Source organism: Platalea leucorodia, assembly GCF_965183815.1.
Source record: "Platalea leucorodia genome assembly, contig: HAP1_HAP1_SCAFFOLD_118, whole genome shotgun sequence".
In the NCBI taxonomy this organism is placed as follows: domain Eukaryota; kingdom Metazoa; phylum Chordata; class Aves; order Pelecaniformes; family Threskiornithidae; genus Platalea; species Platalea leucorodia.
Window position 1 is genome coordinate 143,597 of NW_028121417.1, and position 13,086 is coordinate 156,682.

At 54.7% G+C, this 13,086-nt stretch overlaps 2 protein-coding genes across 2 annotated transcripts; both read left to right on the forward strand.

Annotated features, from left to right (window-relative positions):
• Positions 1–3,805: 3,805 nt before the first annotated feature.
• On the forward strand, positions 3,806–4,771 carry LOC309603505 (olfactory receptor 14C36-like; the record flags this gene model as incomplete). The annotated part of the gene is made up of 1 exon (XM_082338339.1): positions 3,806–4,771. One exon carries the CDS (start codon positions 3,806–3,808, stop codon positions 4,769–4,771), a length of 966 nt encoding a protein of 321 aa, XP_082194465.1.
• A 6,754-nt stretch (positions 4,772–11,525) lies between these two features.
• On the forward strand, positions 11,526–12,461 carry LOC309603506 (olfactory receptor 14I1-like; the record flags this gene model as incomplete). The annotated part of the gene is made up of 1 exon (XM_082338340.1): positions 11,526–12,461. The coding sequence occupies one exon, from the start codon at positions 11,526–11,528 to the stop codon at positions 12,459–12,461; it is 936 nt and encodes a 311-aa protein (XP_082194466.1).
• Positions 12,462–13,086: the final 625 nt, after the last annotated feature.

Genomic DNA, 13,086 nt, shown 5'->3' on the forward strand with positions numbered 1-13,086 from the left:
GGCTCCAGCTCATCCTGGCTGTGCCCCTGGCTGAGGGCATGAGTGCACATTTGGGCTGTAGCTCCTCAGCTGTGGCTCCAGGCAAAACTCTGACTTGTCTTACGGAAACCTGGTACCTAGCGTCCGAGAAGCCCTGTTTGCAAAGGCTTTGCTTCAGAGCAGAGACGTTCCAGAGTGGACATCAGATGGAAACATAAAGCTGCAATTGGATGCCACAATAATGAGCAAACCCTGCTGTCCCCAAGGCCAGAGGAAAATGGGGCTGGGAAGTGCAGCCCTGGAAAGAAAGAGGTTTATTTCAGTGGTGTCTCTGCTGCCTCTTAGGGCCTTTGGTGGACGTGAAGGTGATCTCCGTCAATGACAAGGTGCTGCTGTCAGGCCAGTGTGAAAACTGTTGGTCCGTTCCTTGATTGTATCATCAAGGGGGTGAGTAAAGGCTGGTGGAGAGATAAAACAGCAGTCTGAGAACATAGGCACACAAGTGGAGACCCCAGTGTGATGTGCCTTGTGCTCCTGGCCTGCCTTACATCTACTGGGTAGAGAAGGGACAGACCTTGCCACACTGCAGTGGTGGCAAAGAGTTTCTTGCACAAAGGCACCGAACCTGTCTGCAATGCTGTCTGGGGTGTCCGACACACACTCGTTCTGAATGGGGATGGCTTTCCCGTGCTGTACCTGCCAGCCACATGTAGGTACGGGTGAGAGCCTTGGCATCTCACAGAACACTACAGACATCTATTTGGACATGAAATCGAGTAACAGTCTGGAATTTGATTAGGCAATGTGGGGATGAAAACCATCATTACAGGCAATGGAGATCTAGTCAACCCAGCTGATGGAAAAGACAGAGCAAAGCTTAGTTCTCCCTGGGCTACATGACATCATTTGGTCAGATGGCAGCATAGGCTGCCAAGAAAGTAGTAAACAGGGACAAGAGCAGTTGCCTTGCACGTGCCTTGGACAACCTCTGGCACCTCAGGTGTCAGCAGGTATTTCATCTGAACAGCCAAGTCCCGACCTACATCTTCACCAGTGACCACGGGAGCTGAGACAAGGAGCTCACATGCAGGTGCCTATTTAATGCCCACCTGAACTGAAGCAAGAGGAATCCCACCTCCTGTGGGATTGTGGCAGGCATGGGAGGGAGCTGAGTCCCCTTCCAGTGCTTAGCAATAGAAACACAGGATGAGATGCCTCCACTGAGTCTCAGCCTCCAGCTGAATCCCGTCCCTCATCAGGATTAAAGAAGATCCCTGCCTGTCATTGTCTGGGTGTCCTACTTAATGGTAAGACAAAGGGGCGATTTTTAGACCTAAGCCCATCTCTGATAGGAGAAAGGACACTGCTGGAAAGAAATCTCTCTCCCCAGCTGAGGGAGGGAACATGAGTGATTGCTCCAGCCTGTTTCACAGCAGGTTCCCCTGGAGCCCCAGGGACACCTGGAGGGAGCTCAAAAAAGAGAGAAAGTGCTGCCTTGGGCTGGGCCTCTGTTGGTCAGGTGGGCCGGGCTTCTGGGACACAGGGAGCTCCTGGCAAGCGGGCAGCCCTGCAGAGAGACAGCTCTGCCCAGGAGCAGCTCCTCTGCGAAGCGCAGCAGGGCTGAGGGCACTGCCTGCAGGCACCGAGGGGAGAGGAGTGAGGCAGAGAGAGGTTAAAGGCAGTGTGGGGTGGAAGGAGAGAGCTGAGCTTGTTCGGAGAGAAATCTTCACAGCATTTGGCACAGTAAGTCTCTGGCAGCAGCGAGATTCAGATGAGTATCCTGGAGGGGTCTTCCAGAGCTGGCACATCCCATGACTGATAGGACCTATCAGGATGTCTTTCTTGGCTTCTCTGGGGTGGAGAAGGAGGACATGCTCCAGAGCAGGGCTTCCCTGCCGCACCATCTGAAGGAAAGGTCATGATGGCTGCCTTCTCCTGGGGATGGCTGCAAGGGCGTGAAGCCGGGTGTGCAGCCAGGGGTGCCCAGGGCCGTCCTTCAGAGCAGGGTCCCTGCACCCCAGGGTGCTGTGTGCCAGGGCAACAGACGCTGCCGCCTGCCAGGGTCAGCACTCAGCCTGCCTGGGGAGCTGCCCACAACGCTGCAGGGAGAAGCTGTGTGTGCAAGCAGTGACCCTGGCAGGGTAAGACCGGGTCCCTCTGTTGAGAGGGTGCTGCATGGGTCAGGGCTGCCTACAGCTCCAGATTACCCCCAGGGAATTTCCAAGGGGACTTTTCAAGAGGAAGGTCAAGATGAGGATTACCTAAAAGGGAAGGAATCTCTGCTTTCTCTTTGCCACTCTTGGTTGGCTGGGTGGGCAGTGGGAGATGGGAATGTATTTCTCTGCTCTGGAGAAGGCACTGAGACCCTGCTTCTCACTGGGACTTGTCTGAGCTTCTCCTGAGCCCCTGCACATACAGAGATGCCCCTGGGCAGTGCCCTGCTGCCGGGAGATGTCTGCAGGGCAGAGCTGAGCACAGAGCGGGTGGGATGGGCTCTGTGAGCACTGGCAGGGAGGAGACTTGGGGACAGAGAAACAGCTCCTGGCAGGGACAGCTCCAGGCAGCAGAGACATGGGCAGGGAGGGAGAGGGAGCTGCTCCCATGAACACCATGGCAGTGGGGATTCAGGCACCTCCCTGCCATCCCCTGCAGCACAGACACCTTCAGGGAGCACCCTCCTGCTCTCCTCTCCCACCCAGCATGGCCTTTGCCCCCAGGGTCATGGGGTTTCAGGTTGTCTTCTTCTTGTCAGCCCAACCCACAGTGAGGAGAAACGCCTGAGTGCCTGTGGGTCTGTCCCTGTCCTTCCTCCCATGGCAGGAGCATTGGGACATTTCTCTGTTTCCCCTCCTGTCCTTGCTGCCTTTGTCCCCACCTTACCTGGGGGCTCCGGGCACTGCAGTGTGTGGGGCTGGCAATGAGCTGACCCTCACCTAAGGACTCCCTGTCTTCAGGACTTTTGACTTTTTCCCTGGGGCTCCTGCTGGGATGCAGGCTGTCCTCCAGAAGGGCACAGCTCTCCCATGGGCTCTCTGTGCCCCATGGAGAAGACAACTCAGTGCTAAGGCCATGGCAAGTGGCTCATCGTCTGTGTGGGCAGCTGCAATGAGTCCTGTGTGTCCATGGCTGGGAGGGGAGAGCTGAGATCCTGCTCACGTACAATGAGATGGTGGGGAGGGGTTTGGAGATCTGCACTTGGGAACTGGATTCCTCTGCTCTCAGAAGTTTCCAGTTTCTTCTCAGGTGAACATCTGGGTGTGATCCTCCTCCAGCTCAAAGAGCTGCAAGGAAAAGGCAGCTGAGACCAGGGCTGATGGACAGACCAGCTCTCCACACCCTGCACTAAGGGACAGTCTCTTTGCCTGTCAGCACCCACACCATTTCACTTGGAGTACAGCAGAAGTGCCAAGGATTTCTGCTTTACAAGCACTTCTCAGTTGTGCTGTGGCAACTAGAACAAGATAAACAAAACAAAATCCCTTCGGCTCTGCTCTGCAGTTGGGTGAAATGGGAGCAACAATGCTGAAAAGCTCATTGATATCAAAAGTGGATTTAATCTGAGATCACCCCATGTTGCTATTACCTATTGCTGTAGGACAGGGCTGACCCCTCCAGAGCGCACAGCAGAGCTCCCTGCTCCACATGGCACCCTCAGCCAGCACCAACCAGAGCTCATGAAAGTCACCTGCCAAAGGTCTCCCTGAAAGGTGCAAGGCAGTCTGGGGTGTTTCCATGAGAACTGGAATAGGCTTTGCTCAGAGAACTCTACCCTAACTTCTCACTGCCTTTACCTCCTTGGGCAGGTCCCCATGCACAGAGGCAGCAAATGTCCAACGGCAGCTCCATCATCGAGTTCCTTCTCCTGGCATTTGCGGACACGCGGGAACTGCAGCTCTTGCACTTCTGCCTCTTCCTGGGCACCTACCTGGCTGCCCTCCTGGGCAACGGCCTCATCATCACCGCCATCGCCTGTGACCACCACCTCCACACCCCCATGTACTTCTTCCTCCTCAACCTCTCCCTCCTTGACCTGGCCTCCGTCTCCACGACTCTCCCCAAGTCCATGGCCAATTCCCTGTGGGACACCAGGTCTATTTCCTATGCAGGATGTGCTGCACAGCTCTTTCTATTTGTCTTTTTCATTTCAGCAGAGTATTTTCTTCTCACTGTAATGGCCTATGACCGCTACGTGGCCATCTGCAAACCCCTGCACTACGGGACCCTCCTGGGCAGCAGAGCTTGTGTCCACATGGCAGCAGCTGCCTGGGGCAGTGGTTTCTTCTATGCTCTTCTGCACACAGCCAATACATTTTCCCTACCCCTCTGCCAAGGCAATGTCCTGGACCAGTTCTTCTGTGAACTTCCCCAGATCCTCAAGCTCTCCTGCTCAGACGCCTACCTCAGGGAATTTAAGCTTCTTATGTTTAGTACTTTTGTCTTTTTGGGGTGTTTTGTTTTCATTGTGGTGTCTTATGTGCAGATCTTCAGGGCCGTCCTGAGGATCCCCTCTGAGCAGGGATGGCACAAAGCCTTTTCCATGTGCCTCCCTCACCTGGCCGTGGTCTCTCTGTTTCTGAGCACCGCCACATTTGCCTACCTGAAGCCCCCCTCCACCTCCTCCCCATCCCTGAATCGAGTGGTTGCTGCTCTGTACTCGGTGGTGCCTCCAGCAGTGAACCCCCTCATCTACAGCCTGAGGAACCAGGAGCTCAAGGAAGCAATGTGGAAACTGATGACTGGATGTTCTCCAGGAGCTATAGAGTGTCCATCTTCTTCAACATATGACTCATAATGTAACTCATAACAGGCCCAGCCTTTCTTGATTAATTTTTGTTGTTATCATTGTTGTTGGGTAAGTTTTTTCTTTTCTTGCTTTTTTAACTTGTGATAATGTTGTCCACAAAGAAACGTGGACACCCCACTTCTACTTCATTCTCTTCCTCACTAGTCTGACCCACTGACTGTGTAAATAAGGAGCTATACTCCTTCTCTAATTAAACAAAATAAATGTACTTGCATTGACTTGTCTGTCTGAGACCCAAGCAACTAAAACTGAACCAAATATTCTTCCTCATAGGTGGAGAAAGGGCAATGGGGCCATCATGCACTCCCCCATATCTACGGAATGGGGAACATTCCCAGCCCATAGGCAAATCTCTTCCCTCTCTCTCATGACCTGCATAGTGTTTGTGCTTGAGAAAACCCTCATCATCATGCATGTGGCGGCAAACCAGCATCCGCACACCCCCATGGGCTTCTTCTTGGGCCATCTGTCTTCCCTGGAGATCTTCTACAGAACCACCACCCTGCCCCAGCTGATGGCCAGCTGCGTGACTGGGGACAGCACCATCTCTGCTTATCACGGTGCTAGTATTGTTTCCTGCACCTTTTGCATGCACTGAGTGTTTACTCCCCGTGACCACACCCTACGATCAGTACTGGGCTGTGTGCCACCCCCTGCTCTCTACAAGACTCATGAACCGGCAGGTCGGTCTCCAGAGGGCAGCTGCCCCTTCGCTAGGGGCATTTCTGTCATCTACAGTCATAATGTCAGTCGTGTCCCAGATACAGTTGTGTGGTCCCAGGGGAGCGGACCACTTCTTCTGTGATTTCACCCCATTGCTGGAGCTCTCATGCAGTGGCACTGTGACACTCGTGCTCTTTGCTCTCATAACCTGCTTTTTAGACCCCATCCTCCCCTTCCTGTTCACATGGTCATCCTGTGTGCATCAGAGATGCCTCCCCGGGGCAGCTCTCCCATCCAGCGTGGGCAGGCAGAAAGCCTTCTCCACCTGCTCCTCTCACCTCACTGGTGCCACTGTTTTCTATGACACCCTCGGCCTTGGGGGTGTGATGCCCAGAACAGCCCTCCTGAGACAGTTTGACAAAGCCCTTTTTCTCCACCATCCTCACATCCCTCTTCAATCCCTTCATCTAAGCCTGTGGACTAGAAAGGTTGGGGGGCACTGAGAAAAATGCTCAGGGAAGCTGTGAGCTGCGCAGAGAAACCATTGGAGCTGTGGGCCTGCAGGAAGAAATCACTTCTGGCTCTCTTCTGAGCCAGCCCAGAGGACCTGGACTGGTGTGTGCTGTGTCCTGGGCACTCCCCTGCAAGGGTGGGATATGAAGAAGGCTTTTGGTGTGGGAAGGAGCAGAGAGGTGCTGGTGGAGCTGGCTGGTGGAGCTGGCTGGTGTCATCATGAGACCTCTCTCAAACATCTTGGAAGGGGCAGAGAGATCAGGGAGGTTGCAAGGTCCTCAGAAAAGGCAAATATCAAAGCCATCCTCAAGAAGGGCAAGAAGGAGGACCGGGAGTGTTACAGGTTGGTCAGCTTCACCTCAGCCCCTGGGAAGGTGGCAGGGCAAATGCTCTTGCAGCTATCTCCATCACTTGAAGGACAAGAAAAGGATTGCTGAACCCACGTGGGAGGGGAAAGAAGGGCATGCTGTGTACCTGGACTTTTGCAAGTCCTTGCATGTGGTTTCCCGTGGTCTCCCTGGAGAGGATTGTTGACATCTGGACTGAAGAAGTGAATGATGCGGTGGGTGGGAAGTTGGCTGGACGATCAGGAACAAATTCTGTCAGTGGTACAAAGTCCTCTAAGGAGACAGATACTAGCAGCATCCCTCAGGGATCAGCAAAATTTCTTAAAAAATCATGAAAAGCTGGAAATTAAGACTTTTTACAGAATGGACCCCGTCCGAGTCCAAACTAGTTCCCTTTAACCCCTCCCAGTACAGACTGGGCCCCCTCCCAGTACAAAGTGGATCCTTCAAACACCTCCCAGTAGAGAATGGGGCCTCTCCCAGTGCAAACTGGACACATTTAATACCTGCCAGTACAGACTGGGCCCTGTCCCAGTACAAACTGGTTCCTTTTAACCCCTCCCAGTACACACTGAGCCCCCTTCCAGTACAAGCTGGATCCATTTAATGCCTCCCAGCACAGACTTTGCCCTGTCCCAGTAGAAACTGGATCCCTTGGTCCCCTTCCCAGCACAGACTGGGCGTCATCCCGGTACAAACTGGATCCCTTTAACATTGCTGAGCTCAGACTGGGCCCTGTCCCAGTACAAACTGCATCCTTTTATCCTTTTCCATTACAGACTGGGCACGTCCTAGTACAAAATGGATCCCAGGATCCCTTCCCAGTAAAGGCTGTGTCCCGTCACAGTCCAACCTGGATCCCATGATCCCTTCCCAGTACAGGCTGTGTCCCATCACAGTCCAACCTGGGTCCCTTTAACTCCTGCCAGTACAGCCTGGGCCCCATCCCAGTACAAACTGGATCCCCTGGCCCCATCCCAGTAGAGACTGGGCCCTGTCCCCGTACAAACGGGATCTCTTTAACCTTATAGACTGGGTCTCATCCCTGTACAGACCCCTAACTGCCCCCAGACCCCTAAGGGCCCCCTTGGACCCATAAGTGCAACCTTGGCACCCCTAAGTGCGTCCATTGGCCATACCCCTCCCTCCCTTCCCTCCACTATGCCATGCCCCATGTGTCCTCTGGCCCCAGCTGCAGCCCCGCTTCTTGACCTTCACCTTGCTGTGGGCCAGCCCCACCTCCCCCAGTGCCTTCAGCCCTTGGCTGAGAGTCCCCCTCACCTCATCCAGCCTTCCTTGGAGGGAAGCCTCTGCCCAGGTCTTCACCAGACCTTGAGTGGGCTCAAGGCTTGTCCTCCTCAGGTGGTGCCAGGTGGCCATTAGATCTTTAGAAGGCCTCAAGCTCAACCTTGGGTGTTGACTGAGAAGACAACCACTCCAGTGGAGACATCAGAAATCCTGCGATAGCTTCAAGGTCAAATCCAAGAGGAAGAAGAGAGGTTGTAGGTGCTGGAGGTCATCTAGTCAAAGCCCACCTTAGAGTGGAGACCACCCCTGGAGATACCCAATGCACGAGTAGTGTCCCTCAGGGGTCCATACTGGGACCAGTAGTGTTTAATGTCTTTATCAAGGACATGAATAGTGCGACTGAGTGCAAGTTTTGAGATGCCACCAAGCTGAGCGGTGCACATAACACCCCCGAGGGACAGGTTGCCATCCAGAGGGACCTGGACAAGCTTGAGAAGTGGGCCCATGTGAACCTCATGAGGTTCAACAAGGCCAAGTGCAAGGTCCTGCCCCTGGGTGGGGGCAACTCCCAGTATCAGTACAGGCTGGGGGATGAAGGGATTGAGAGCAGCCCTGAGGAGAAGGACTTGGGGGGACTGGTAGATGAAAAGCTGGACATGAGCCGGCAATGTGCTCTCGCAGCCCAGAAAGCCAACTGTATCCTGGGCTGCATCAAAAGAAGCGTGGCCAGCAGGGCAAGGGAGGGGATTCTGCCCCTCTACTCTGCTCTGCTGAAACCCTACATGGAGCCCTGTGTCCAGCTCTAGAGTCCTCACAGAGGAAGGACATGGACCTGTTGGAGCGGGTCCAGAAGAGGGCCACACAAATGATCCGAGGGATGGAACACCTCTGCTATGAGGAAAGGCTGAAAGAGCTGGGGGTGTTCAGCCTGGAGAAGAGAAGGCTGCTGTAGGAGGGTAAATTTAGACTGAACACAAGGAAAAAAAAATTCATGATGAGGGGAGTGAAACACTCGAACGGGTTCCCAGAGTGGTGGTAGATGCTCCATGCTTGGAAACATTCAAGGACAGGCTAGATGGGTCTCTGAGCAACCTGATCAAGTTGTAGATGTCTCTGCCCATTGCAGGGGGGTTTAATTAGATGACCTTTAAAGGTCCCTTCGCATCCAAACCATTCTATGATTCTATGATTCTATGAATGCTATGACCAGGATTAGAGGGGGCCGTGCCTCCAGCCAGGTGGAAGAAAAGGGACAACAGGGTTTACTGGACTGTGTGGATTTGATGGCCTGGCACAGCAGACCCGCAGGAGTATAAGGCTCTAATGGACACGGGTACACAGTGTACCCCAATGCCATCAAGCTATAAAGGGGCAGAAACCATCTGTATTTCTGGAGTGACAGGGGCATGACCATGGGACTGTAGGAAAGGAGTGCAGGTGCCTATTTGTAACAGACGCCATGACAGAAGCAAGGGCAATCCCACCTCCTGGGGGTTTGTGGCAGGCATGGGAGGCAGCTGAGGTCCCTTCCAGCCCCAGCACTACAAACCCAGCATGAGATGCCTCCAGTGACTCAGCTGATTGCCTTCCCTCAGCATGGCTAAAGGAGATGCCTCCCTGGTAGTGCCCAGGTGTCCTGTCTCATGATGGGCCAAGGAAGGGGGATTCGCAGACCTAACTGTGTCTCGGAGAGCAGCAAGGCCACTGCTGCAAAGAAACGTCTCTGCAGAGGTGAGACAGGCAATAGCGGTGATTCCTTCAGTCTCTTCCCAAGCAGGTTCCTGGAGAGCCCCAGGGACACCTGGAGGGAGCGCCGAGTGGGGTGGGGGGCAGAGAACGTGACGTCTTGGGCAGGTCCCCTCCTCCGGGGCTGAGACAGGCTCCTGGGGTGGAGGGAGCTCCTGGTAAGCAGGCAGCAGTGCAGAGAGACAGCTCTGCCAAGGAGCAACTCCTCTGCCAAGCGCAGCAGGGCTCTGGGCAAAGGAGTAGGGCAGGGCGCGATTAAAGGCAGGCTGGAGTGGGAGGAGAGAGGGGAGCTGCAAGGGAAGAAACCTTTGCAGCCCTTGCCACGGTAAGTCTCTTGGTGCAGGGCAATGCAGCTGCCCTTGCGGGAAGGGTCTCCGAAAGCGTTCATAGGCTCCAGCCTGCAGGGTCTGTGAGGAGGCCTCCCAGCCCAGGGGCTCATGTTAGACCAGGGGGAAGGGGTGAAGGCAGGGGGTGCAGCCAGAGCTGCCCAGGGCATTTCAGAGGGGGCTTTTGCAGAGGAAGAGCAAGGCAGGGGATCCCTTACAGCTAAAGAGCTTTCCTGAGGCTGTGCTTTCAGTTTCCAGCTGTTTCAGGAAAAGGGGAAAAGGCGCTGCTGCGTTTGGCGAGGGAGCCTGAGAGTCCTGAGCTGCCACCCTGAGAGGTCAGGAGGTCTGGTAGGAGGCAAGGCAACTGCTTGCATCCACTCCTCTCCCTCCAGAGAGCACCAGCATCTCCTTTGCTGTCCTCAGCAGGGTTTCTCTGACCTGCTCCTTCCTGCCTGCAAGCGGGGAGTACCTCTAGAGAGTGCCTGGAGCTGGGAGGTTTCTTGAGGTCAGAGCTCAGCAGACAGGAGTGGGTGATGGGGTCTGTGATCCCTGACAGGGAAAAACTGGAGGGCAGAGCAACAGTTCCCGGCAGGGGTAGCTCCAGGCAGCAGAGACATGGGCAGAGAGCTCTAGGAACCTCCAACCCCAAATGCCATGGGAGGGAGAAGTTGGGAAGCTCCCTGCCATCCCCTCCAATGCAGACACCTGCCTCTGCGCAAGACCCCTGCTCTCGTCTCCCACCCAGCACAGCCTCTGCCCTCAAGGCCGTGTGGTCCAGGGCAGGAGTTGCCTCCTGTGCAGCCAGAGCTCTGGCACAGCAGAGGGGCATCTCTCCTGACACGTGGCCGCTTCCCTCTGCAGGGCAAAGGGGCTGCGAGCGACTGCCCGGGGCTTTCGCTAACTGGCAGGTGCTGTGCTCTGCTGGGTAAGGAGAAGGCTTTCCTGAGTGCCCGGCCGCCTCTCCTCTCCTTGCTTCCCTTAGGAGGAGAGTCACAGAGTTCTGCTTTGGTCCTCCACCTGCTTGTGCTGCTCTTCTTCCTGCTCATGGGGTCCCTGGCAGGAACGGTGGTGGTGTGGGGCAAGGGGTGGGGGTGTGGAGTGCCTGCTCTGGCCCTGACCTGGAGGGCGCTGCCCTGGAGGTGTTTCCATGGGACCAAGGTGCCCAAGCCCTCTCTTCATTTGCCAGGCTCGAGACACTGCACTCAGTGCTTGGGCAATGAGACACTGCTTCCCTTAGCAGACAGCACCTTAAGACACCGGATTCTGCTGGACAGGGAGTCCTGCGGGGCTGTCAGCATCCCTCCAGAAGGGCACAGCTCTCCTGTAGGACCCTGGAGATGTCTGAGAGCACCCGATCTGCCCATGCCAATCAGCATCCTTGTCCTGTCCTCTTCCTCATACTCTGCAGAGCTGTGCTGGAAAGGAGAGGTGTTTTGAACTCTGCACCTGGCACAGCACCCCTCTGCTCCCAGGACAGGCCAGTGTCTTTTGCAGAGCAACCTCTGTGACGAGACCCATTTGCTGCACCTCATCTCCCACCTTCCTCTGGGGAAGAAAGCATCCTTCTGGGCTTTTTGCCCTCCGCTCTAGTGCAGCACAGGGAACTCCTCCCCAGGAAGCCTCCCTCCAAACACCCTGGGCTGTTGCTGCCTCCATGGGTCATTGCTGGAAAGCAGGGCTGACCCTTCAGGAGCCCCTGGGGAGAGGGCACGGCTCTGCACAGCACACTCAGCCGGCACAAACCAGAGCTGAAGCCCCGGAGCTGCATAACAGTCCTGCACAAGAAGGAAAGGCGCCCTTAGGTATTGCACAATGAATGAATGAAATTTGGCTCAGAGAAGCTTCTCTGAATTTTTCTCTTTTCTCTCCCTTGGCAGTTTCCATGCCCAGAAGCAGCAAATGTCCAATGGCAGCTACACGAATGAGTTTCTTCTCCTGGCATTCGCAGACACGCGGGAGCTGCAGCTCTTGCACTTCTGGCTCTTCCTGGCCATCTACCTGGCTGCCCTCCTGGGCAACGGCCTCATCATCACAGCCATAGCCTGCGACCGCCGCCTCCACACCCCCATGTACTTCTTCCTCCTCAACCTCTCCCTCCTCGACCTGGGCTCCATCTCCACCATTCTCCCCAAAGCCATGGCCAATTCCCTGTGGGACACCAGGGCCATTTCCTACCAAGGGTGTGCTGCCCAGGTCTTTTTCTTTCTCTTCTTCATTGGAGGAGAGTATTTTCTTCTCACTGTCATGGCCTACGACCGCTATGTGGCCATCTGCAAACCCCTGCACTACGGGACCCTGCTGGGCAGCAGAGCTTGTGTCCACATGGCAGCAGCTGCCTGGGGCAGTGCGTTTCTCTATGCTCTCCTGCACACTACCAATACATTTTCCCTACCCCTCTGCCAAGGCAATGTCCTGGACCAGTTCTTCTGTGAAATCCCCCACATCCTCAAGCTCTCCTGCTCAGATGCCTACCTCAGGGAAGTGGGACTTCTTCTGGTTAGTGTCTGTTTAGTATTTGGGTGTTTTGTTTTCCTTGTGGTGTCCTATGTGCAGGTCTTCAGGGCCGTGCTGAGGATCCCCTCTGAGCAGGGACAGCACAAAGCCTTTTCCACGTGCCTCCCTCACCTGGCCGTGGTCTCCCTGTTCCTCAGCACTGGCATATTTTCCCACCTGAAGCCCCCCTCCATCTCCTCCCCAGTTCTTGACTTAGTGGTGGCAGTGCTGTACACTGTGGTGCCTCCATTAGTGAACCCCCTCATCTACAGCATGAGGAACCAGGAGCTCAAGGATGTCCTATGGAAACTGGCCCAATGGACGCTGTTTCACCGGCAATAAGCTGCCTTCCCTTCTCTGCACATTTGCCAGAGTCTTTCTTAGGCCAGGAGTCTGTTTTCTTCTCTTGCAGTAATCCTGCTTATAGATAATTTTCTGGGCTTATGCTACTTGTCTTGAGGCATGATCTTATTGTGTCTGAGTTGCACAACACTCTGTCAGATGTGGCATGCCCAATAGCAGCTCTTCAATAAAACAGAATCTCCCAGGTCCAGTGCCTGAAGGCTGCGCTCTTCCTCCAAAGCTGCTGCCAAGAAAATGTCCATGGAATTGTTTTTTTGAAGAGTCTGATCTGCTTTTGTTCTCAGTGTTTTGGGAGTTAAGATCATGGTACTATTGGGTTCCACTGGACCTAATGTTCTGGATTTAAAAGCTCTCTTCTTGGTGTCCAATGGGAGAGGAGATGGCCCATGAGCTCCCTTTCTCTCCTCAGGTTTCTTCATGTATGACAGGAGTGATGGCATATACCAGACTGCCTGGAAATGAGTCTGGAGGGGTGAGGAGAGGAGAGGATGGGGACTTCCCACATGCCCTGGGGTTGCAATGAATGGAGGCTCAGAAGGTGAAAGGCTCTCAGATGTGAACTCCCCCAAAAGCAAAACATGAAGCTATTGAAGCTGTTGAAGTG